Source organism: Neodiprion fabricii, chromosome 6, assembly GCF_021155785.1.
Source record: "Neodiprion fabricii isolate iyNeoFabr1 chromosome 6, iyNeoFabr1.1, whole genome shotgun sequence".
In the NCBI taxonomy this organism is placed as follows: domain Eukaryota; kingdom Metazoa; phylum Arthropoda; class Insecta; order Hymenoptera; family Diprionidae; genus Neodiprion; species Neodiprion fabricii.
In genome coordinates, this window is record NC_060244.1 from 7491402 (window position 1) to 7514023 (window position 22622).

The 22622-nt window shown below is 37.3% G+C and overlaps 4 protein-coding genes across 11 annotated transcripts; 1 reads left to right on the top strand and 3 right to left on the bottom strand.

Annotated features, from left to right (window-relative positions):
- Positions 1 to 1189: 1189 nt before the first annotated feature.
- On the bottom strand, positions 1190 to 5230 carry LOC124184495 (Hermansky-Pudlak syndrome 5 protein homolog). Of its 2 annotated transcripts, XM_046574255.1 has the most exons (6): positions 4747 to 5230; positions 4532 to 4642; positions 4181 to 4420; positions 2228 to 4098; positions 2026 to 2149; positions 1190 to 1843 (listed from the first exon to the last, which is right to left on the bottom strand). In XM_046574255.1, the coding sequence occupies exons 1-6, from the start codon at positions 4858 to 4860 to the stop codon at positions 1586 to 1588; spliced, it is 2718 nt and encodes a 905-aa protein (XP_046430211.1). In that variant the 5' UTR covers positions 4861 to 5230; the 3' UTR covers positions 1190 to 1585. The 2 variants fall into 2 exon arrangements, with proteins under 2 accessions (XP_046430211.1, XP_046430212.1); XM_046574256.1 differs by lacking the exon at positions 4747 to 5230 and having other exon boundaries at positions 4181 to 4335; positions 4532 to 4635.
- A 285-nt stretch (positions 5231 to 5515) lies between these two features.
- Positions 5516 to 10188, top strand: LOC124184657 (probable cytochrome P450 301a1, mitochondrial). Of its 4 annotated transcripts, none has more exons than XM_046574618.1 (10): positions 5516 to 5573; positions 7272 to 7716; positions 7978 to 8094; positions 8185 to 8261; positions 8355 to 8556; positions 8674 to 8836; positions 8912 to 9081; positions 9169 to 9247; positions 9342 to 9545; positions 9900 to 10188. In XM_046574618.1, the coding sequence occupies exons 2-10, from the start codon at positions 7283 to 7285 to the stop codon at positions 10005 to 10007; spliced, it is 1554 nt and encodes a 517-aa protein (XP_046430574.1). In that variant the 5' UTR covers positions 5516 to 5573; positions 7272 to 7282; the 3' UTR covers positions 10008 to 10188. The 4 variants fall into 4 exon arrangements, with proteins under 4 accessions (XP_046430574.1, XP_046430572.1, XP_046430571.1 ...); XM_046574616.1 differs by lacking the exon at positions 5516 to 5573 and adding an exon at positions 6440 to 6561; XM_046574615.1 differs by lacking the exon at positions 5516 to 5573 and adding an exon at positions 6450 to 6694.
- Positions 10174 to 16434, bottom strand: LOC124184656 (probable cytochrome P450 49a1). 4 transcript variants are annotated; one of them, XM_046574611.1, is made up of 12 exons: positions 16287 to 16434; positions 16135 to 16201; positions 15045 to 15269; positions 13500 to 13746; positions 12382 to 12498; positions 12233 to 12309; positions 11918 to 12113; positions 11613 to 11781; positions 11278 to 11447; positions 11060 to 11138; positions 10606 to 10815; positions 10174 to 10496 (listed from the first exon to the last, which is right to left on the bottom strand). In XM_046574611.1, exons 2-12 carry the CDS (start codon positions 16160 to 16162, stop codon positions 10389 to 10391), a joined length of 1626 nt encoding a protein of 541 aa, XP_046430567.1. In that variant the 5' UTR covers positions 16163 to 16201; positions 16287 to 16434; the 3' UTR covers positions 10174 to 10388. The 4 variants fall into 4 exon arrangements, with proteins under 4 accessions (XP_046430567.1, XP_046430566.1, XP_046430570.1 ...); XM_046574610.1 differs by having other exon boundaries at positions 16135 to 16434; XM_046574614.1 differs by lacking the exons at positions 16135 to 16201; positions 16287 to 16434 and having other exon boundaries at positions 13500 to 13601; positions 13690 to 13746; positions 15045 to 15068.
- A 2439-nt stretch (positions 16435 to 18873) lies between these two features.
- Positions 18874 to 22566, bottom strand: LOC124185112 (RNA-binding protein 28). The gene is made up of 11 exons (XM_046575536.1): positions 22280 to 22566; positions 22020 to 22171; positions 21764 to 21932; positions 21382 to 21635; positions 20925 to 21292; positions 20510 to 20861; positions 20263 to 20431; positions 19936 to 20153; positions 19700 to 19849; positions 19180 to 19638; positions 18874 to 19068 (listed from the first exon to the last, which is right to left on the bottom strand). Exons 1-11 carry the CDS (start codon positions 22296 to 22298, stop codon positions 18946 to 18948), a joined length of 2433 nt encoding a protein of 810 aa, XP_046431492.1. The 5' UTR covers positions 22299 to 22566; the 3' UTR covers positions 18874 to 18945.
- Between the last annotated feature and the right edge of the window lie 56 nt (positions 22567 to 22622).

Here is a 22622-nt window from a genome sequence, read left to right on the forward strand (position 1 = left end):
GGCTTTTATCAATCTTAGATCTGAAACTGTTACAATATAATGTGCATGGTGTAAGGTGAGTGTGAGTATAATAAGCCGTTGTAATCAAATTGCAGCTACATTCCTGCACATGTACCAAGTCAGAGTATCATACATCTCCGTGTAAGATAATTTAGTAAGAAAACTCAGTAGCAAGAAATAATTCTTGGAAGGTTCCACAAACAAGTTTACTTGCGTTGCACCATACTAGAGAAATGTGATAGCTATAAACTCTTATTTACCCTGGGTCTGAAATATACTTGTTAAATCAAATTTATTTTACATAAAATCGCGTCTATTATACTTGAAGTAACTCAATTGTATTATTTTAGAGATGTTCATTTTATTTCGAAATCTCCAGGCTCACTGGTGGATATACAATGCTACACAATGAACACAAAACATGCATACATAGCTGCACGTTATAATTGAAAACAAGTTCATATCCAAATGGCCTATTCAAATATTCGTAAATACAAAATTATCCGTTACCAAACCTTAATTGTACACACTACACATTGCCAGCTGTTAAAAATATTGGAAGCGATAGATGATTTTTAATCCATTAGCCCTAAATGTGCTATTCTAAGACGATTGTCTCATATTAGGCATCATTCTTACGAAGACTGGAACCTACTCATAAGAATTTCAAGCACTTTCTGCAATATTGACCATAGTTGCTAACTCATCTATTTTTCGCCAATATCATAACATCATAGAAAATTTTATTTTTATGCCGCGCAATATTCATGCTAATTTAGCATGTATAATTTTCTAACGAAACTACTGAGATTCATGAAAGGGAATATCACTATTTTTTTCCTTCTCCATTTCATTTCAACACTATACCATGTGATGATACTAATCAGCCGTAAAATTTTTACATGCACATGAAATTTGCAACCTTCTAAGTGGAGACGATGTTGATAAACTTGCTCTATAATTTTAGGAACTGTAATTCTGTAATTAGTATTCGATTTCTTTGAACCTATTACTACAATTGAGTTCTTATTTGTGGATTTTAAACAGGGAAGTTTTTGTTGAAAGCAATCATTATCTAAAAATTCCATTACTCTTATAAATTTCAAGAGAAGAAAAAAAATGTGAAGGCAGTTACTGTATTCCCTTTTGTAAATCTTGAGGTAAGAAGGAGAAATTAAAACGAATCATCTTTATATTAAATAGATTTTTATTTATTATTTCGAAATGCTCAAACATTTGAAAACTAGCTGTGATAAAACTACTGTAAAATTCATAATAAATATGATAATTAAAGATGTTCAACATACATTATTAACATAGGTATTCGTTTATAGTTTAAAGCCTATCTATAAATCTGATCAGCAAATTTTTATCTTAAAATTAGTGATTATCCACCGTGCATTAGTTCGCGTATAATATCAAAAACATTTCCTTATATCTTACATTCAATATTGTTCTTTTCAGGATTTTGAGTTTAATTCAATTTGCTCATTATCTCCATCGAAATTTATATGATCGTCACAATTACCGTCGTTACGGAATCATTTAGAAAAAAATAATTGACTTTACTTAATCCTAACAATGATCAATTATTATGCAAATTACATTTCAGGACTCTTTTCTGTATCAAGCAGTTGACATGATAAGAATGACCACATGGAAACAGCGATAAGCCGTTATTGTCTAGAAGTACTGGGGTTTTTAGAGGCAAGGTACAGCAGGGACATATTGATTTAGCTGGCTTATGGTGCATTCCCCAGTGATGAGCCTGAGTTCCAAACACCTGCCTATCCATTGGCCTCTGGAGGTCTTTCTGCAGGGTATGTAGTAATTGCGTTTGGATCTAAACAAAATGAAATTCATCACAGCATGTAAAATTACGAATCGTACCTGCGAATCAGTTATAATTTAAATAATGGGTAATCAGGGATGAAAATTACAGCTATTCTTACAGCACTAAAAATATTTCACGATGCTCGAAAATTAAATGAAGTCAAAATGCCAAAGGATCAATTATACATTTACCTTTGGACAACACAGCAAACTATATGGGTCATAAGGAGTTTCATTGAGTATCTGATCGAAGTCCATAGGCTGTTCGAATTCATGATGTTTCAAAATTTTCGTAAAGATGAGAGATTGAAATAAACTGCAAACGGAGTAAATAAAATTAGTTATCAACTGTCTTAATCTTCTCTCTGAATACGTGAAAATTAACTTTTCATACTTTTTACTGAATGAGACAGACGGTAATATAGTTGCTATTGTTGTCAAAAAATTAACACTGACGTCAGGTCCTTCTCTCTTCATTATTTCATGAGCTATGTTATTCCAATTTATAGACAAATCATTCTGCGTGTTTGTTGCAGTAATAGGCCCATTGCAACCGAGGCACTTTTTTAATTGCAGATTACTGATAGCTTTCATTGCAAACTTCCATTGTTCTCCATTTAGTGATAGTAATAGAAACGAAAGAACTAGATCATCTCGCGTTTGTAAACAATGAACAAATGTTGTTTCTTCAAAAAAATCCTCTTGCTTAGAATAAATGTTCACATAAGGCCGCCACATATAAGGCACCTTTTTGCATAAATTAATGCAAGTCTCTTTGCTGATCTCGGAGTATTTTTGCAAAATAACAATTCCTATCTTAAAAAATTTTGGCTCTTCTGGCTGCTTGGTCAGGTAGGGAAAGCCACACTCGCATTCTACCTGATGTAATACATTAATTTCTAAGAAGGAACTCATCGCTTCATTGAGTATATTTTCATTTTTAGTCTCAATTAATCGGTCTTTGTTCAGTCTTGATAAAAAAATATGTTTATAATACTGCTCAACAGTGTTAATTGCTTTCAAAACACTTGGTTTTGGCTCAGTTAATTTCTCACACGATTCCTTTACGCACTTTATACTTTCTCGTACTGTGCATAAAATTTTATCAATTTCATCATCAGACATTATGCTATCTAAACTGTTTACTAGTGAGTAAATAACTTGCACATCATCCATTAAATTTCTAATTTCATCTTTGGTAGTGCCTAGATTTTCTTCTATATTCATTGTTTCTTCAACTCCTACATGTTTTTGTGACGGACCATTTTTGAGTTCCTTATCGATATCTATGTACTCTGCATCGAGCCTTACTATGTCGTTAAATTCATTTTTTTGATCTTCTTTCGTATTGCGTGCTATGAGATTCTGACTATTCAAAACACTTAATTCACATTTGTTCAACTCCTTCCTAAACTCAACTGGCAGTTTATTGTTGCTATTACATTTCTTCTCTACTTCAGATATTTCTTCATTTTTTGTATATTTCAGAAGCTTAGAGTTTTTATTATTCACAACTACTATACCCGAATCTAATTTACTGCCTTTTTCAATTTGATTTGACATGGACGAAGGAGTTGGCGTAAGTTCTAGGCAGTGAAAATCACCAGAATTTGTCATGACATAAATCTGATTATCTACAACATTTGCTGCAGCAACATCTGTGTACTCATTACACCATAAAATAACCGCGGAATTTACAGGGTCGAAAATATAGAGAGCATTCGAATTATATGTGAGTAAATATTTGCTGGCTATGATATGAAGAGGTGAAAATTTCAGCGATTGAGGTGACCAATCGCAGTTGGATGATTCTGCACAAGTCATCTTTGATCCGATCGACTTGTGTACAGTAGATGGGGGGATAGCTAAAGCCTCTTTAAAGTTATGAGTTTTAACAATCTTCCCATTTGACTCTGCCTCCCACAACCTCGAGCCAGGTCTAGCGCAATAAATTTTTGGATACTGTTGATTCTTTTTGTCAATCTTCGTGCTTTTGAACTCCTTATTGGTGGAAGGTGAATGCTTCTGTTGCGTTGCTGAAACATCCGCTTCTCTTATGGTACTTGGATTATAAAAACAAGCACCAAATTCTCCCTGTCTTGTTCTCAATCCAACTTTCTCGTACTGTCCTTCAAGAGTGTCGCATATGTAGCAGTTTGATATTGTCGATATGAGAAGAAGCGGCGAACAAAAGTCCATTTGAACAATTTTATAATTCAATCCCATAATAGGACAAGCAGGATCTTGGAAGATTCCTCTCTTGACCTGTTCGTACAGTTTAAATCAAGTGTGAATATAAAATTTATATCTTTGCTGAAAGCGTGAACTTTGCTGATATATTACTTACAGTAAACATAGATAGACCCATAACATGAACCGTCCCATTTTCATCCCCGATGTACAACTCAGTGCTGTTGTCATTCCAACATAATGCCGTAACGCATTCACCATTCCGTTCACTTTTTGTTGATATCATAGCTTCTTTCACAGTGGGTTTTAAAACTATAAGGCAGACATTTCCATCTACAGTTGATAGTGCTACTACCTTTTGATCTGGTGATATTAGGATGTGAGCTACAGCTCCATTCTGTTTTGTACAAAGATAAAGTTTAACATTGGTTTCTAACATGAAGCTTAGTTTTGGAACATGTTCATGTTATTTTTTCTATACACATTCAGGGAGCGCATGTATACGTACTGAGAGGGGTATGAGCTGCTGAAAAATGCAGGTGTCTCTGGCAAACAAGTATATGCTTCCGCTGGTCGAGCCAAGCGCGATAAAGTTTGATGAGACGTCAAAGCATGTGTACTGTAATTAATGACAACAGAAATTAATAGTGAGTCAATTTTCAGAAAGTTGTCAAATAGTATTGAGCATAGATACAATCAAAAGTTTAATGTCTTTTTTTATACCTTTATACGTCTTTTATCCTTGATGGGTTTTTGTAAGAGCGTTGTTATTTCTTTATATTCGGAAAGCATCAGATCCTTGGCTTCAGTCATAACCCAAGTTACGTCTTGAGCCATCTTTTAGCTGGAATCGCTTTCACACTTTCTTAGATTTTGTAACTGTCATTCCTCCGCCAAATGGTTCTAAAGTTCAAAACGTTTGTACAAACGAACTCTCGGGAAAGAATTGTCAGAACCTTCACTATATACACGATAACGGAGCAACAATAACAATAAAAAACTGCGCCGAAGCCGCTGATGGTGATTTAATTACTAAACAAGGGGGCGGTAGTGTCGACGTTGACTCTTAAAATACAACTATGCTCTAAAGTATATGTATATCTTCGGCCACTGAATCAGTCATTCAGTCAACGGTGAATCGAGCTACATAGGTATGTCTGATTCAAAAGAAGAATCATGACCACAGACAACTTATACTTTATAAGCCTATGATATTGTCTTCACTAATCTTCATTAACCCTTCAACCGTTGACAAACTCTTCTTCAGTCAACGAGTGTATTCAGTAGTCAAGTTGATCTTTTCAAATCTGTTCGGCTGAACCTCCTACCCCCCAGAGATGTGTCGCATCGTTTACGCTTCAGATAGCGGCTAGTGTATACCTTATAGCATGCGTTTTCGTGGATGCGCAACAGGTGACCCCTAAGTATAGGCAATTCATGATACAATTCCACTCCGAGCACCTCCGAGTTTCGCATCAGCCGCGTGCTAACAAATTAATAGCGAAGTTGCTCAGAGTGGACCTCACGGTGCGCATCCACGAAAATTCGCGGTAGGTATATTTTATATTGAAAAAGAATTTCCACTTGGATAGACGGAATCCGCGATTGTTCAGAGCGTTCCTACCGACGACTTCGAAATTGAGTATATTCTTTTCTATTTTCGGCATCCGCAATTTCGCATTACACGTAATTTCAATTCCGTCGAGATGTCGTTTTGCATAATTACCTCTGCGTATCGAATTTCAATATAAAATCGACCGTAGACAGGCTAATTTTTGCAAAGCTCCTTTTGTTATTTTTACGTGACCCTGACGTTTGGGAATAATTCTGTAGGAAAAAAAACTGACACGGTTGTAATAGAAACATTGGTTTTTCGATTTTGAAAATATACGACAACTAGTCATTATAACAACGTTGGATTCAAATTCTTTACGTTCAAAGGACGAAGCGTACAATATACATATTTGCGCTATAATCGAAAAATACGTTATCGGTTCCAGGGTTTCAGGATTATGTCGTTTGAGAGAAATTCATTCTGAGGAAAAATTATTCTTTTTCCTAGTTGCAGCTGTCTTCAAAGTATTCGAATCGGTCGATACGTTTCAGTTTACGTGTAGATACGTATCTTTGATCTTTCACTATTCTTCAGTCAATTAAAATCATTTCTCAATCAATCAACGATCTCAAAACATATGAAAATGTAATAATGCAAAAAACGAAGAATGTAGAATATGTTCCTCAGGGTACTGCGTGATCGATCAATGGATTCGTTCGTATCATAGTTGTACGCAGAGTTGTGCAGGATGTGATATGTGTACAAACATTTACAGTTGGCTATAGATACGTTCGGATTCACGTAATGTGAACAGTGTTTTACTGGAGGTGGAAGACATTCTTTGCTGCGAGTAATCGTGCTACTTCCGTCGAGTCCCGAGTGGGAGACCAACCGCGAAACAGGAGAGAGCTTGATCGTCGAGCTTATACACGTAGTGTCTGCTACTTCGAAGTGCCAGTTTTAAACCCAGTGTGTCAGCTTAGGTCAGTGTATTCGCTAAAAAGATTCATCCGTGAATTATAACAGTAAATTATTAAACGTATGAAGATTAGGCAAAGCTGACTTGATTACTATCCGTTATTTTAACTCATCATTATACGCTGATCTTTAAAAAAAGTACGTCAAATTACGGGTATAGAATTCTAATGACTTTGGCAATCATAATTTTACCTGTAGCATGTAAAGAATCGCAGTGTAACATTCCGTACGGTGCTTCACAACTGACTTAGTTTCATGATATTGTAGTACATTTGCGTGAACTGTTTTGCGTATACCCGGCAGTGTACGTCTCCTGTGACGGAAATTGTGAAAAAACAGTTCTGCAACGAGATTGTCACAGTCAAGTGTCCGTTTGAAGTGAAAGTAGCTCGCGTATCATCTCGCGGTAGCCGACGCAACCGTTGACATAGTTAGGATTGTTAGGATTGATCCGACTCATTTTGAGCCCTGGTCTCATGTCTGATTCTCCACGTAGTATGGAATTCGTGCTTTTTTGGCCATTAGCTAATACTAATAATTCGTAAGGAACATGCTGCTAGGTCACAATGATTCATGACATCAAATTTACCGTAATGTCAAATATCGACTGATACACAATGCCATACGATGTAATACTTTCACTCACTCCGCAATCTGCTTCATCGTACTTCTCATTAAATGCAATATACAATGATCAGTTTTCATTTTTTATTAGCCGCACTCGATATGGGAAGGCTCTTCAGATGGAAGCCGATGGTTCTTCGAACGTTATGCACCGACGCAACCAGCATTAGCAAAACTGTCGCAGCATCCCAATCTCCGGATATAAGCGATGCTTTACCTTACGAGACCATTCCGGGACCCAAGCCGCTGCCGATACTCGGAAACACATGGAGACTCCTACCAGTTATCGGCCAGTACAAAATATCGGACGTTGCAAAAATTTCCGAATTATTTCACCAACATTACGGAAAGATTGTGAGGCTGACTGGCCTCATTGGGAGACCGGATCTTCTTTTCGTCTACGACGCTGATGAGATAGAAAAAGTCTATCGCCACGAGGGACCGACTCCCTTCAGACCCTCCATGCCCTGTCTCGTCCACTATAAGGGCACCGTACGCAAGCAATTCTTTGGTGACTTACCAGGAGTCGTTGGCGTGTAAGGAACAGCTTTCTTGATCAATAACTACGTAATCGTTCCGTAAATTACGCAGAATTACACCCACCTATATAACTGCCACAGTTGAATTTGTATTCCTTCGGCATTGACATTCGTTTACAGGCGTCTTACGATATCGATAAAATTGGTACGAACTCCTTGAATCATCGATCAATATCGTTATAAATTAAACTTAAGTGTCAAAAATCTTGGGAAAATCATGAGATTGTAAACTAACGGATTTTTATTCTGATATTGAAGACATGGTGAACCTTGGAGAGAATTTCGCACACGTGTGCAGAAGCCAGTTTTACAACCCTTAACGGTTAGAAAGTACATTCAACCCATTGGAGTCGTGACTGATGACTTCATCCAGAGGTAGACGGCCCTATGCGCTATACAATGCAGTAAACGAAACTGAAGTCTATACGAAGCAAGAGCAATAATCTAATCACGCTCACATTTCAGAATGGATGAAATCAAGAGAGACGATGGAGAATTACCAGCTGACTTCGATAATGAAATTCACAAATGGGCTCTTGAATGTAGGTATAGCTTTCAAAAAAAAAAAAAACATTGCGAATTCGTTTGGCTCTTTGAATACCGCATTTCTTCACATTGATCTTCCTCGTCTATAGGCATCGGGAGAGTTGCCCTTGACGTAAGGTTGGGCTGCCTTGGAGCAAATTTGGCGCCCGATTCCGAGCCTCAAAAAATAATTGACGCAGCTAAATATGCGCTGAGGAATGTGGCTGTCTTGGAGTTGAAAGCACCCTTCTGGAGGTACATTCCAACTCCGCTCTGGACTCGCTATGTTCGTAACATGGACTATTTCATAAAGTAAGCATTGTCACAAACCGTCCGTAATCATTAACCGATACCGTATTGGTACGTGGGACTATAAGTGAACCACACTTGCAACCACGAAAGTAACGTAAAGTCTTTTCGTCCCATCAGGATATGCATGAAGCACATCGACGAAGCAATGGAAAGGCTGAAAACTAAAACATCTGTTAGCGAGACCGACTTGTCACTAGTGGAAAGAATCTTGGCCAAAGAAACTGATCCGAAAATGGCGTATATTCTTGCCTTGGATCTTATTCTAGTCGGCATTGATACGGTACGTTCTTAAACGTAAAGGATGGAAACACCGCTTGACAGATTTTTAAATACTATGGGATGTTTCATAATCCAGATCTCGATGGCAGTTTGCTCGATTCTCTATCAACTAGCGACGAGACCTGAAATACAGGAAAAAATGTATCAAGAACTGTTGAAAATCCTGCCGGATCCTAATGTACCCATCACTACTCAACATCTGGACCAGGCTGTCTACATGAAGGCATTCATCCGTGAAGTGTTTCGGTGAGTTGAAGATCGACAGCAAGGGTAAAATGTACTCGTTTACAATTTAAGGAATCATATGCAAGTTTGTCGGCTTCCTTGTTACAGAGTTTATTCTACAGTGATTGGAAACGGAAGAACACTCCAAAACGACACTGTGATCTGCGGTTACAAAGTACCCAAGGGGGTGAGTCCTACCTCCAAAAGTTTTTGAATAAAACAAGTTTGAAGAATATCGACGAATAAAATATTCGGAAATATTTTCCCTGCTCCTCGTCCAGGTTCAAGTAGTATTTCCCACTCTGGTCACGGGCAACATGGAGGAATATGTGACTGACGCAAAATCGTTCAAACCTGAAAGATGGCTGAAGGAATCCGCTACTGAAAAATTGCACCCATTCGCGTCGCTTCCCTACGGTTACGGGGCTCGCATGTGTCTCGGAAGAAGATTTGCTGACTTGGAAATGCAGGTTCTTCTAACGAAGGTATGTTGAATTCGTCAAACGTCTCTCGTTTTCTAGGAACTTTCGGCAGAAGTTACTTAACATTCGTTGAGAGACTACAAAAACGTCTATATGTTAAAATATGTAAATCAGCGAGGTCATTGCCCGAGAAGTCACGAAATACTTTTTATATTTTCAGAGAAACATCAGAATTGTTCCCGGTGATTATCATAATATTTATCCTGTGATTAATTTTCTAATACGAGAAACTTGCTGAAAAAATTCTACGGACATATCCATATTTATTGTTTTCACAGATAATTGGAATCCAAGCGAAAAGTGGTTACAGCATAAACACTTATAAAATTAACACTTCATACTCGTTTTATCTTCCAGCTTATTCGCTCTTATAAATTAGAGTATCATCACGAGCCTTTGAAGTACAAAGTAACCTTTATGTACGCACCTGATGGTGAACTCAAGTTCAAGATGCTGAAGAGATAAAACGATGCGGGTGATTGAAAGGGCTGGAATGGATCCCATACAAAGTCAAATGAATTTCCAGTATTCATAGGCGAAATTAATGTTTTATATTTAATTTGTACATATAAATAACGAGATCATTATTAATCTCGACGATTATCTAAACGTTGTACCAGTAAAGAATCACTCCTATTTAATCTCACTTTATTTTCCACTGCAGTGAACACCCTTAATCTACAACTTGTCATTTAAATAACTAAATGTGTTCCAAATACAAAAGCTCTGTTCTTTGTTGAACTCTTAATCAGTAGGAAATTTCAACTTTCTATATATGTATAGCCGCACTTTTTTCGTTCAAAGTAGGTTGAACGCTACCTACTTAGTACAGGCATAATTTATTGATTACCTGTCGATCATCTTAATTCTAAGTGGCCCGTTGGGTGTGTACATTGGATCAATGTGATAATCTAGTTTATCGTAGTGGTATTCAAGCTTGAATGATTGGATGACCTGGAAGAAAAAATTGGATTTAAATTTATACTCGGGTGCCAAAGTTTCATTCGAGAAATTCTAACTATATTTCCTATTAAATATTGAGACTGAAACTTTTTTTACGCACCTTAGCAAGAACAATAATCATTTCCAACTCCGCAAATCGCCTTCCCAAACACATTCGACGTCCGTAACCAAACGGCAAAGAAGCGAAGGCGTGTTTTACTCCGTGATTAAAATCACGTCCTGTCATCCATCTCTCAGGAAGAAATTCTTCACTTCTGGGAAAATATTTATCCTGATTGCTGATCACGTAATGTTGAAATACTATTTGGACCTGAAAGTATACCAATACGGTAACTGTCGAGTCTGGGATGTTGGGCGAACCGTTTATTTAATGAGTCGTCATTATGTGTGCTATACTACGTACGAACTTCGGATTGCAACGGTGGCGGACCGATATTAAGGATCGATATCGATCTTACGCATTCATGGAATGCATTCATGGAATGCGTAACACAGATATCTATCCGAATTGGATCGAGACCATAAATACAGCGCTCGAATTTATGTAAACTTACACCTTCTGGTATTTGGTAACCCCCGATCACGGTATCTTTTGTCATGCATCGTCCGTTCCCGATAACAACTGGATACATTCTGAAAAATAGTATTACAATTATTTAGATCCTTTGCGAAATTATCTGTACAATCGTACATCCATTATTAAGAAGAAGGTGATTTCCAATCACCGTAAGAAAATTACATCGACAGGATTATTCCTATGATATGCGTATACCTCAGGGTTTCTTTGATGCAGGCCTTCAGGTATTTCATCTCTTCCACGTGTTTAGCCTCAATTGATTTTCCCGGGGGAGGCAGAACCGTTGAAACTTCTTCATAAAGTTTTCTCTGCTTCTCCGGGTGTAATGCGAGCTGGTAAATAACGGATGCGACCGCGTTTGAAGTCTGCGAAGAAACGTCGGGTGATCGTTAGCGTTTCTCATTACAGTTACGATGTATGAATTGACTTTTTTAATTTTTTTTTTTCAAACTAATGGTATAAAAATTACTGGTTAGGAAAAGTCAGGCTACCAGAGTCCGACTTCACGACCTATCATCAAAACCACTCACTGTGTCTATTCCTACTAAGAATAGATCCAGAGCTAGAATGGTCGCGATTTTAACCCCCGTATCCATGGCCAGCAATCTTTCCAGTAACGAAGGTTCACTTCCCACATCCCCCGTGATTTCTTTCGTTTTCGTTCTTGCCAGCGCGGCATTGGTGTGCTTCGAGGTAATTCTGCAACATGGAAACACGATGAATTCTCGAAGGTTTGAAGAAACAAATTTACATTCGTGACAAAAAAGAGTATCTCAGTTTAAAATTTTATTCGGTTGCGGAAAAGGAATCGAATGGGGATGTTAATGTTTCGCACTCGACTATCGTATCCAGGGCTTTTACGTATTTTAGCCAGGTAGGAGTGTTGAATAGTTTCCAAAATGGGACCTTCAGCTCGAGGACACCGACGTTTTTGAAAAATACATTCACCGCGTCGATCAGCTCCTGCGTCTCCAGGGGCGCGTCGTCGTCCAGGCACCCCAATCTTACGTCCAAAGCCACACGAGCTATAGCTGCAACGAATAAAGATATTGAGATTTCCAAAAAATTCACGACAATGAATATGCCCTAGCATACATAATAAATGAAAGTCATGCGACATTCCCTCGAGTTGTAATAATCCAATACTCACACTCCAAGGACCATTTGTGAATTTCGTTTAGAAAATGGTCGGGCGTTTCATCCTTGTAATTTCGTACTTTTTTCACTCTGAAAGGGGATAGAAAATATGATTTATAATTCCTTGATGGTTTTGAATAATTGGTACGGTCGGGATTGAACCTTTGAACAAAAGCTTCGCTTGCTTCTTGGACTGCACCGATGTAAAGTTTAGCAGTTCGCGGCTGTAGCATCACCTGCTGCACCTTGCTCCGAAAATTATACCAACTCTCGCCGTGCCTGAAACGTTATGGATACATTAATTCACGAATTTTTTAATTCAGGTCATAATTTGCAAGGTAGTTAAATTAGTCATCCTGATTCGGCCGACCTTGCCGGGGAATCGTGGCCGTTCGAATGTCTTCAGCGTAATATATTCGAATGTTTCTAAAATCTTAACTGTGTCTGCAATCAATTTGAATTAATTGAATTCGTAGTCACAGTATAACAAATCCTGCCTAGGTGTGTATCATTATGAATACGAATACGTAATGCAGACTTTCGAATGATACGTGTAATCGGAAATGTGATAAAATCGTAAATTGAGCTATAAAACTTTCTAATCATTCGAAATGATTGTTGTGTATGTGAAGGAGAATTGAATACCGTTGGCAAATTGTTCGGATCTCAAGTTCGTTGAGACAGCCGCCGAGGATTCAACCGCGGAATTGTGTCTAATTTCAAAAGACACAAAGAAGAGTTTCAACATCGATGGGTTAGCTTCTATTCGTGCACTCTCTCCGTAAAGAACGTCACAAGAACCCGTTATAATTATATGTATCAGTAACAATCTCGTACACATATATGACCGCACTAATTTTTAGCTGAGAAAGTACGTGTGGTAAATGCGGTAGTTCAAAAGCCACAGTGAACCAGTTGCTCTAGAATAATTTCGAAGCTTTCATATTACCTCAGTTCGATACATCGGTGAAATACGCAATTTCACCCCTCGTGTTCTTTGATCTTTTATTGTCTAGAATCAAGCTTTGAATCGAATCAGTAATTTTCCGTTTATACTCCATGCAGGACACGCGTGATGAAATGACATTGAAAGTAGAACAAAAGATCAGAGAAAACACCGGCCACTTATCCTGAACGTCGCTGCGAAATCATTAGTTGCGGTTGGGAGGAGTCTAATTAATGTTCGCGAAGCGGAAAGTGCTCCGCGTTATTGCATCGAACCTCAGAATACAGGTGAAATGACACTCTCGAGTATAATCGGAGGAAAGTTTCTTGCTCACACTGCAATGACCCCGGCATCTTCGCCGAAGAAATCCTTGCGCAAGACGTGTTTGTAGTAGTTTAAGGAAGGCATGGACGGGCGATGAGGCATTTTTTCCTCGGTGCGAAAAACCCGCTCAATTTCATCAGCGTCGTACAAAAAAACCATGTCCGGACGACCCAGAAGACCCCCGATTTTTACCACATTACCGTATTTTTTGTGCAGGCGTTTCGAAACCTTGTCGACCTCCTCGATTTTGAAATCGCCTGCGGGGCCCAAAATACATGCGTTATTAATGATTTTGCGATTCCGCTTGGTCGAAGAAATTCACTGCACTGCCGGAGTGAAAGTAGGTAACTATCTAGATACTCTAAATTCGGGTATCTACGTCAAGTACATAAATTTCCGTGCATGATTATTGTACCTTAATTAGGGTAAAGTATTAAGATAAGATGCATTTATTGGGAGAATATCGTAACATTTTTAACAATTTGTATAAGAGCATAAACTTGGTTTTGAATATTCCTTGAACTCTGGATTATATAACTTAGTATCAAAAACGTTTTGAAAAACTTTCATTTTCATGTAAAATATGCGGAAACAAAAACTGTCAAAAAGTAGCATCTCTTCCTCACTCGGTGATACTTCACGATTTCGAACATATTTTTACGGCTTCCGTGCGGCCACGATCGGTTTACAACGCAAAAGGATGCTAAATCGATGTTTGTCGATTGATAGAATTCGTTTTCGTTTTCGTTTATTCCGTTTACTTTGGAGCACTGCTTTTTTTTTAAAAAAAAAGAGTGTTTCTAAATTGTTGAAAATTGCAGCTGATTGTTTTTCTCTTGTGTTGGGTATTGTGATGCGGGGAACAAGGGACGATTCATGCAGAGATTTAGAAGGACTAAAAGTTGAATCGATCATTTCTTCCGATCAACATATTAATACGTCATTTACTGTTGATGAAATTAAAAAACACTATTGTCGTATGAAAAAAAATGGTATTTCACCATAGTGAGCGATTCTCAGTATTATAACACAATAAGTTATTTTATTATTGTCAACCATACCAATACACTGCGGTATCTTTCCCAAAGTGTAGTTGTCAGTGGTTTTACATGGTGGTCAGAGGTCAAGGAAAACCCGGGAAGTCAGAGAAAAGTCATTTAATCTTGTGGCTATATGGAAAGAGAAAGTATAAATTGTCCCTCGCGAGACACTGAAATTATAAGAGTAATTTTTATTCACGTCCTCGTTTCCATGACCGTCAAATAAATCATAAGCGTATTTTTGAATATAGATATTGATTCGGAGCTTTACTTATTAGATGCTCGAATCGACACTATGAATCCGGATTTTAGTTAGTGAATAATTACAATTTGGTAAGGGAAAGCCCGGGGGATTTCTTCCAACTATTTTTCATATCTCTCTCTATTTCACTGTTCATTATTAGTGAAATATATATATCGCCACTCGCTTAATCGTTCAACTCAACCTCCAGCATTATTTAAAACGACTTTCCAAAATTATTTCCAATATTAATTACAGCTGCACCATCACTCACCTATGTAAGGTAAAAATCGCCATGTATTGCCAAGAAACGGCACAGGCTTTGGCCCAGGAATTTCCGTGTAAGGCTTGGCATCGTTCCATTCAAAGTCCGGTGTAACATCCGCAAAATTTTCTAACGATCTGGTAAGGATTTGGGTTGCTTCTGTCGAAAATCTACATAGAATTTTCGACACACCAAATATTCCGCCATGCCTCAAGTGTGCCATCGCAGTTTCACCTACTACGAAAAATATCGGTCAGCCTGTAGCATCTGTATCTGTATACATGTGATGCATAACAGTTCACACTCTACCGTACGCAGTATCAATCTGTCCAGAAAAATTTCATCTCTCAATTTATTTTGCGCCATTCAATTCCGCAGAGGATGGTCACCATGTTATAATTCCCGTAAATTACCCTTGTCTCCTTGTGTGTACTTTGTACTCCGTGTTCTATATTTTTTACATATCGTTCCACGTAACGCACCTGCGATTGTCTGACATTTTTTTTTTTTTTTTTAGCGACATAATGTCAGCGTACTTTACAGATATAGATATAGTCGACAGGAAGTGAGTTTCGTTATTATTAAAAGCAAGTTACGCTGTCAGCTATTGTACAAACTCACACTGAATGAATGTCGTCCAGAGATGTTTATTTCAAGCTTATCACAAAGATTTTTTTTTTTTTTTTTTAGTTCGTTGAACATTGGAGTTTTTAGCTCTGGAACATGATGGGGCTGTATCCAAAGTTCAAAATGTCACGACTTCATTATTTGATTGTCCCGTCCTTAGCGATGTGAATCGAATTAATATCAATGGTTCACGTCATGTCAAAAAGCGAAAGTTATGGAGAGCCTTAAATTACTCTATGGGTATAGCTATAGGCTGCAGGCGAAATTTGGTCCATCGGAGATTAAGGAACGGCTTAGGATACAACTTAGGCTCCGTAACCCACTTATCCCTGAAGGCACGTGTGTTTCTATTCTCTCGCATCCCACGCATCTCAAAATTATTACAATACTATCCCACATGATTTATTACCATCATATTTGAAGTTGCGAAACTATAACGTAGGTGTGAAAAATTCAATGGTGAAATATTTACCCAAAGTTGTGCGGTACAAGTCAAGCATTCATCTTCAAGACAGGATTTAATTTTTATTTCACAAAACCTGTAGACCGAAAAATCACCTGCTGATTAATAACACGGCTGCTACTCAAAGTACGAATGAATCACTGAATTTTGTCCGAAAATACCCCACTCCACTGTTTCAATTTTCTAAATTAAATTGCAAATAAAATGCTCGAAAATTGAGTATTTTATCACGGGAGGAATAACAAAAATCTTTCTTGTTGTCAGCGCGATTCTGTTTCGTATCCATACAGACAGTACACTGAATGCGATATTAGGCAGGAGTTGTACTCGAGACCCTCGATCGTGACCGAGGAAGCTACATGGGGATAGCGATAGAAGGGGTTTTGGAACTCGGGACCACTTTTACAAAACATACGCCGCCATCAAGCGTAGCTTTAGAATTATATATGCAGCGACCCTTATCGGTCATGCGACGAGACGTGTAGCGAAATTTAAAGCTATTGTAGTGTTTCGGTCGCGCAGAAATATGTGATATTTAGATATTTGATGATGTGAAGTTTGTAAAAATAATATACGTGCACTTGCTGATAATGTCAACTGAATTTGAAAAATATCCTATTAAATTCTTTAATGATAGTCGTTTGTTAAACGACTTTCGGAGTTTTTTGTAGAAGATTGTTGCTCTTTCACGCTCTGGCACGTTGTACCTGTAGTATATGTAATTAACGATAATCAGAAATAGTCATTGAAATCAAATCAAGGTATTAAATGACTATGCTCACTTCCTCGTGGTCAGAATCATGAATAATAAAGTAGATCAGTACCTTATTCTATTATAGTCATACAACGCGGTTATTTTGTAATCAAGTTATATTTTCTTTTATTTCCACCATTTGTTATAAAGATTACGAAGTTGTATAATCGTATTGAAATAAGCAAATCGAAAATATAAAAGCAAAAGATCAAGATTTTACCCCCCGTTAATTTATTTATTTTTTTTCTTAGGAAGTTTCGAAATAATATCGTATATGTTACACTGCAATTGAAAACTTTTACTTGTAATTTTCTTCAATTTTAGATTCAAACATTTTCCTACGTAGTACCACGTTCATCGTGTAAACAGGAAGCCAAAGAAAGTATATGATCATTCAACTTTTTACATGACAAAAGGTCGTATATTATCGCTCGTAAATAAAATGCTCCAATTTCTCTACTACAGGTTCATTTTCCTTACATAACTGGGAAAATTGTGATCCTTTACTAAGTGGATAAGAAATAAGGGAAGGAAAAAGAAGGATGCGGCATAGCGAGTGGAACGGTAACTTTTTATTATTTCATTGTTGCACAATGAGTTGCTAAGGCAATTTACCAACATCGCAAGTCGCTCAACCTGTGCAGCGCCCACGTTATACGATCGCAGAAACTAGTTCTGGGATTTTTGCAACCGATCCTCTTGTCATTCGCATCTCCGTTGGTCATGGTTACTTTGCAAGTAAATCTATGCCGTTCGGCACATCAGTATTATTCGAGCGCTCGGCGTCGTCTTATATGCCGATTCCTGTAACCGGGCGATCATATTTATTGGCGGTGCCTAAGATTCACGTTGATATTCACCGAAGTAAGTAAACTAATTGGCGTGGCTATTTCCACTCAAGGATACTACTAGACAGATATATGTATTCTCACATCCGCTCTTATACATTTTATTTTTATACCGGTTATTGACGTAACCCACCTGTACCTACAATCTCTCGCATGTTTGACCATTGACCTTTAAAACTGGTGCTCCTTGACGACTAAAACGGCCGCGGCTTCGTAGCATAAAGCGTGTGAATTTTATTCCGGGTTTTTGACGAGACCGCAAAAAGCGGCATCGAGACTATCATCGCCGTCAGTCGAACCGACTTTCGGAATTCATCTGCCTAGAGCCGTGTTCCGTCTTATCTGATCCCCCCTTGTCCGCGCTCCCTCATCTCATTACTAGACATTTTTTCACCAGTGATTTTCTCACTGCCCAATCCAGTTTAAAATATTCGCATGCATACGTCCGATTAAGTTTACCTCTGGTTATTCGAAACCCCTTTCTCGACTCTCAAACTGGATGTCCTAATTCTCCTAACCAGTTACAACGCAACAGTATTATGAACCCGGACTTCGAATGAATTTTTGACCTTTCGCAAAGATTTCTTTTATTTAGTTTTTATCAGTTCGCTTATAGATTCTGTTAACGTAACTTTCGAGGATTTTTTTCGTTCATTTGTTATCACTTCTTAAACAATGGTTTAACTGTAGTATCCGTAATAATGGGGCTTACGCGGCGGCGATTTCAGATGTCATAGAATAAAAAGGCTCAAGATAATGTTCGCTTTTTAACGTATAAAAATTTGAACAAGTAAATACTGGTACGCGTACACCAAATATTATAATGGTTCTAATTTATTGTGACGTTTTAAGGGAAAAAATCTGTCACTTACGAATCAAAGGCGATCATTTCCTAGCGTTTTAAATACAGTAAATTCAAACTGGCGCGGCGCCGTGAACATGAAAAATGAAAAGTAGATTGCCCGTATTAAGGCGCGCTGGATCATTAATTTGGCTGGGCAATTGGATTATTTTACATAAATAAGCGGTATTATTGATCTATATAATTGTTGTTTGGGAGCGTCAAGGTTGTCGAATTAATTACATAAGCACAATACACTTCCGTGAAATAAAAGTCTTTAATTTTCAATTTAAAAAAAATTTACAATTCAAAGTCTAACGCAAAAAAAAAAATACTTTATATACATGGCGCAATCCTAATTTTTCAAATATATGTTATTATGTTTCGTACCACTTGGATTTTTCCTTAGACGTTGCCATTAATTTATTCTTATAATTGTTCACCAATTTGCTGAAATTTATATCTTCTTTGTTCACTTTTTTCTTTGAACCCTGTTTCGGCTGTTGATGAAATTAATAAAATTAGAGTTAGCCAACGATCAATCTAATAAGGTCGTTTAAAAAACAAAGTCACAAATTTTATGTGAATGGGGAGGTAAAATTAAGACTTACCCTTATTTCTTTTTGAGAGATCCGTTGTTCGTTTTTCGTCTGCTGAATTTTCGCTTTAGACTTTTTATTTTTTAATTCTCGTTTCATAGTTTGTTTATGTAAAATAGCTTGAGACTTGAGATTGAATCTTGATCGCATTTTTCTCTCTCCTGGTTTACTCGTTACACCAGAATATGGCTGAACATCACCCTCGTCATTACCATTTTCCAATCTAGGATGCTTCGCAGGCCGACGATCCTTGTTTCTATTATTGACAGTCGGCCTACCAATACTGTTCGTTTTCTTGTCATCCGAATATTTGCCATCTTCGTGTTTTCTCTTATTTGTCATGGGCCGGTCATTCTTAGCTTTTAGATTACTTCCTGTCCACAGAGGATTGCGCTCTCGACTTTTTTCTACTCGTTTTTTAATGGCATTCACCATCACTCTGTTTTCGATTGAAAACGCGACAATAGGCCTCTGAAAATAAGAAGTTTGGATAATTATTTATTCAAGATCCTGTCAGATATAAATTAATTACCTTGGTGGTGCCGAAGATTTTTGGATTGTTATTTATACTTCTCAACGCTTTCAGCGCATCTTCGTGGCTTGTAAAGGCAACGAAACCGTATTCTTTAGACCTGCCAATTCCATTGGCCTCAATGTTTCGTAAATCCCGCATCACTCGGGCCTGAAAGAAATGAAACCAATATGAACATGCGTCATAAGTAAATAGAGATATTTAAAATTAATTCCTAAGCGAAAAGTGGTTATAACCTCTCTTATAACTGCTTTTGGCCCAGAATGGTTCTGGAAAATTTCTCGCAGCTTTTTGTCATCCACTGAAACGGGTAAATTATGCACAACCAGACGGACCCTTGAAACGAACATATTTAAATTTCGTAGCATTTGCGATTTCCATTGTTCTAATTGCAAACGACGAGCCATGTCCCCTGCAGATACTCCTGCTGCAGCTGGACTACCAGCCAGTATCACTGTAAGGAATTAATCCATCGTTCACGTGTTGTTACGCACAAACCAAATAACAAATGAATGACCATGTAGCACAACAATCCAATCTATATAAACTTCATATTATCTTACCTCCTTCTTTGACAAGGTACAAGTTTCTAGAATCAGTGGCTTTTTGTTTTTTCAGCTCTGATTTATCTTGCACTTCATTTCTGTTCAGTGCTTTATGAGGATCTAGAGTTTGATCATGTATACGTAGATCGGTTCCAGCGGATAAACATTTCTCTGCATCCTCCACGTGCTGTAAACGGTATTAAAACGGTTTATTTATGAACATTAATTTTCATCACTTAATAAAATATTACAGTGTACAACTTACTTGAAATTTAACAAATGCTGTTCCTTTTGAATGCTCTGTAAGGGGGTCCATACAAACAAGAGCATAATAGACTGGACCAAACTGTTCCATGCATTTCCTAAGATCGTCATTGGTCGCAGAAAAGGGAATATTTTTAAGGAACACTGTTTTTCCCTCGTTAACGTCATTCGAAATTCGGCGCGGTCGAGAAGCCTCATTCTCGTCAAATTTTTCATCCTTGACTTCATCTGGTGAGATCTTAACTTCCACTTTATCCTCATATTCGTCTTCGTCCTCATCATCATCTTCATCTTCTTTGTCATCAATTTCATCCTCGATACTTGCACCAATAGGTTTTTCATCCTTACTCTCCCTGCAAAAAAAAAAAGATATGATTAATGGAACTTGGTCATTATTAATAAAAGCTTGAACTTGCCTGTCATTAGATTGATCCTCTTCCAGTTTTAAAGATGAGTCACTTTGGTCTGGGTCTTCATCCAAGCCTGAATCATCTTCATCGGGTTCTTCCTTTTTTAATTCAACTTCTTCTATTGCCGCTTCATTTGGGTCCTTCTGTTCATCGGCCTTACCAAACTTTGTCTTTGGTACAGCCCAATCAACCACTATTGGTCGACCCAACAGAGGTTTTAAATTTAAATGATGTATCGCCTTAGCTGCACTCTGAACATTATTGTATTGAACAAATCCACAACCAACAAGTTTTCCATCTGGTCTAGTTAGGATCGTGACTTCTTCTACATTGCCAAACGGTGCGAAGTGTTCTTTCAATAAATCATCAGTTATCTAAAATTATGAAATTTCATTAAGACTTAATATGAAAATGTCTTCCTAACAATCATTAAAATCAAATAAGAGTATATTTTCATCCTCACATTAAATGATAGATTTCGAACTATAATCCTTGCTCGTTTCTGAATGTGTTTCAGCCTATCTTTGTCTTTTTTTTTCCTCTTTAGATTTTTTTTCAACTGGGTTTTTGACAGACAGGTAGACTCTTCATTTTGGGTATCAACTTCTATGTTGCTTTCTGTTTTATCAGTTAGATCCTCAGTCTTGTCAACATCGTCCTTAATACCTTCGGCAAATTTGTATTTTGGTATTGCCCAATCTGAAGTGATGATTCTTCCTAAAATTTGATTAAAAATAATGTAAATGTACAATTCATATTCATTGATAGTGCAATTGGTTGGAGGACTTAAATTTACTGAACAATGAAACCAGAAAAACACTGTCCTTTTTTTTGTTCAGTCTTACCGAGCAATTCTTTTTTATTTGTGTTGAATATCGCCTTTGAAGCTTGTTCTACTTTCTTAAATTGAACGAAACCACAACCCACCAGTTTACCACCTGGGTGACGTAGTAGGTTTATTTCTTCAATTTCACCATACGGTGCATAATGTTTTTTAATGTCATCCTCAGTAACCTGAAAATATCAATTTAGTGATAAGTTATTACACATTGATGACTTTTTGATCTTTAATGAAAAAAACTTTACCAAAGAGAGTTTTACCTTGAATGGAAGATTACGAAGCACAATTCGAGCCTTTTTATTTTGGACCTGTACGTTTGTGGTATCCTCAGGAGCTTCTTCAGCACGTTTGTTTTTCAAAATTCTTTTTTTGTTCCGATAAGCCCAGGATAATTTTTTTTCTCGTCCATTACCTGTTATTGAGAGATCGAGTATTAGGAATATTAATCGGGGCAATTTAGTTAATTTTAATCGATTAATATACAAAAAAAAATTAATTAATTTAACAACAAATTCCTCACCACGATCTGATTTCTGCATAGTGGTTGATATGACTGTCCAAGTATAATAGAAGCAGCTGAATTAAGTAAATTTCAATGAAATCAAAGACGTTAATCTCATAAACAATCTCAATCTGTAATATCTTTAAGACGTCCACATTCTTTCATATGACTGTTTATATTGTGAGCAGAGAGAAACCTTTGTGAGGTTATATCGCAGCGTGTCCGACACTCACGTAAAAATGTCAATGACGACGGTTGAGAACCACTTTGAGAACTGAATTTCTATATTTCCCTGTATAGCCTGAAGATGTCGTTAAAAAGAAAGATTTTTGTTATCTTTGTCTACTGTGGGTACTTTGTG

Bases quoted from the DNA above. Each gene is read 5' to 3' on its own strand.
- LOC124184657 (XM_046574618.1), top strand. From the start codon at position 7,283: ATGGGAAGGCTCTTCAGATGGAAGCCGATGGTTCTTCGAACGTTATGC. The intron at 9,082-9,168 runs GTGAGTTGAAGA...TCCTTGTTACAG, and splicing joins TTCATCCGTGAAGTGTTTCG to AGTTTATTCTACAGTGATTG. The intron at 9,546-9,899 runs GTATGTTGAATT...TTTATCTTCCAG, and splicing joins TGCAGGTTCTTCTAACGAAG to CTTATTCGCTCTTATAAATT.
- LOC124184495 (XM_046574255.1), bottom strand. From the start codon at position 4,860: ATGGCTCAAGACGTAACTTGGGTTATGACTGAAGCCAAGGATCTGATG. The intron at 4,421-4,531 runs GTACGTATACAT...TGTACAAAACAG, and splicing joins AGCAGCTCATACCCCTCTCA to AATGGAGCTGTAGCTCACAT. The intron at 1,844-2,025 runs GTAAATGTATAA...CATTTTGTTTAG, and splicing joins GTTTGCTGTGTTGTCCAAAG to ATCCAAACGCAATTACTACA.
- LOC124184656 (XM_046574611.1), bottom strand. From the start codon at position 16,162: ATGCTTGACTTGTACCGCACAACTTTGG. The intron at 13,747-15,044 runs GTGAGTGATGGT...TGGGCCCCGCAG, and splicing joins GCGATTTTTACCTTACATAG to GCGATTTCAAAATCGAGGAG. The intron at 11,139-11,277 runs GTATACGCATAT...ACTATTTTTCAG, and splicing joins TGCATCAAAGAAACCCTGAG to AATGTATCCAGTTGTTATCG.
- LOC124185112 (XM_046575536.1), bottom strand. The intron at 21,933-22,019 runs GTAAAACTCTCT...TGATATTTTCAG, and splicing joins TTCGTAATCTTCCATTCAAG to GTTACTGAGGATGACATTAA. The intron at 19,850-19,935 runs GTTATAACCACT...CATTTCTTTCAG, and splicing joins CAAAAGCAGTTATAAGAGAG to GCCCGAGTGATGCGGGATTT.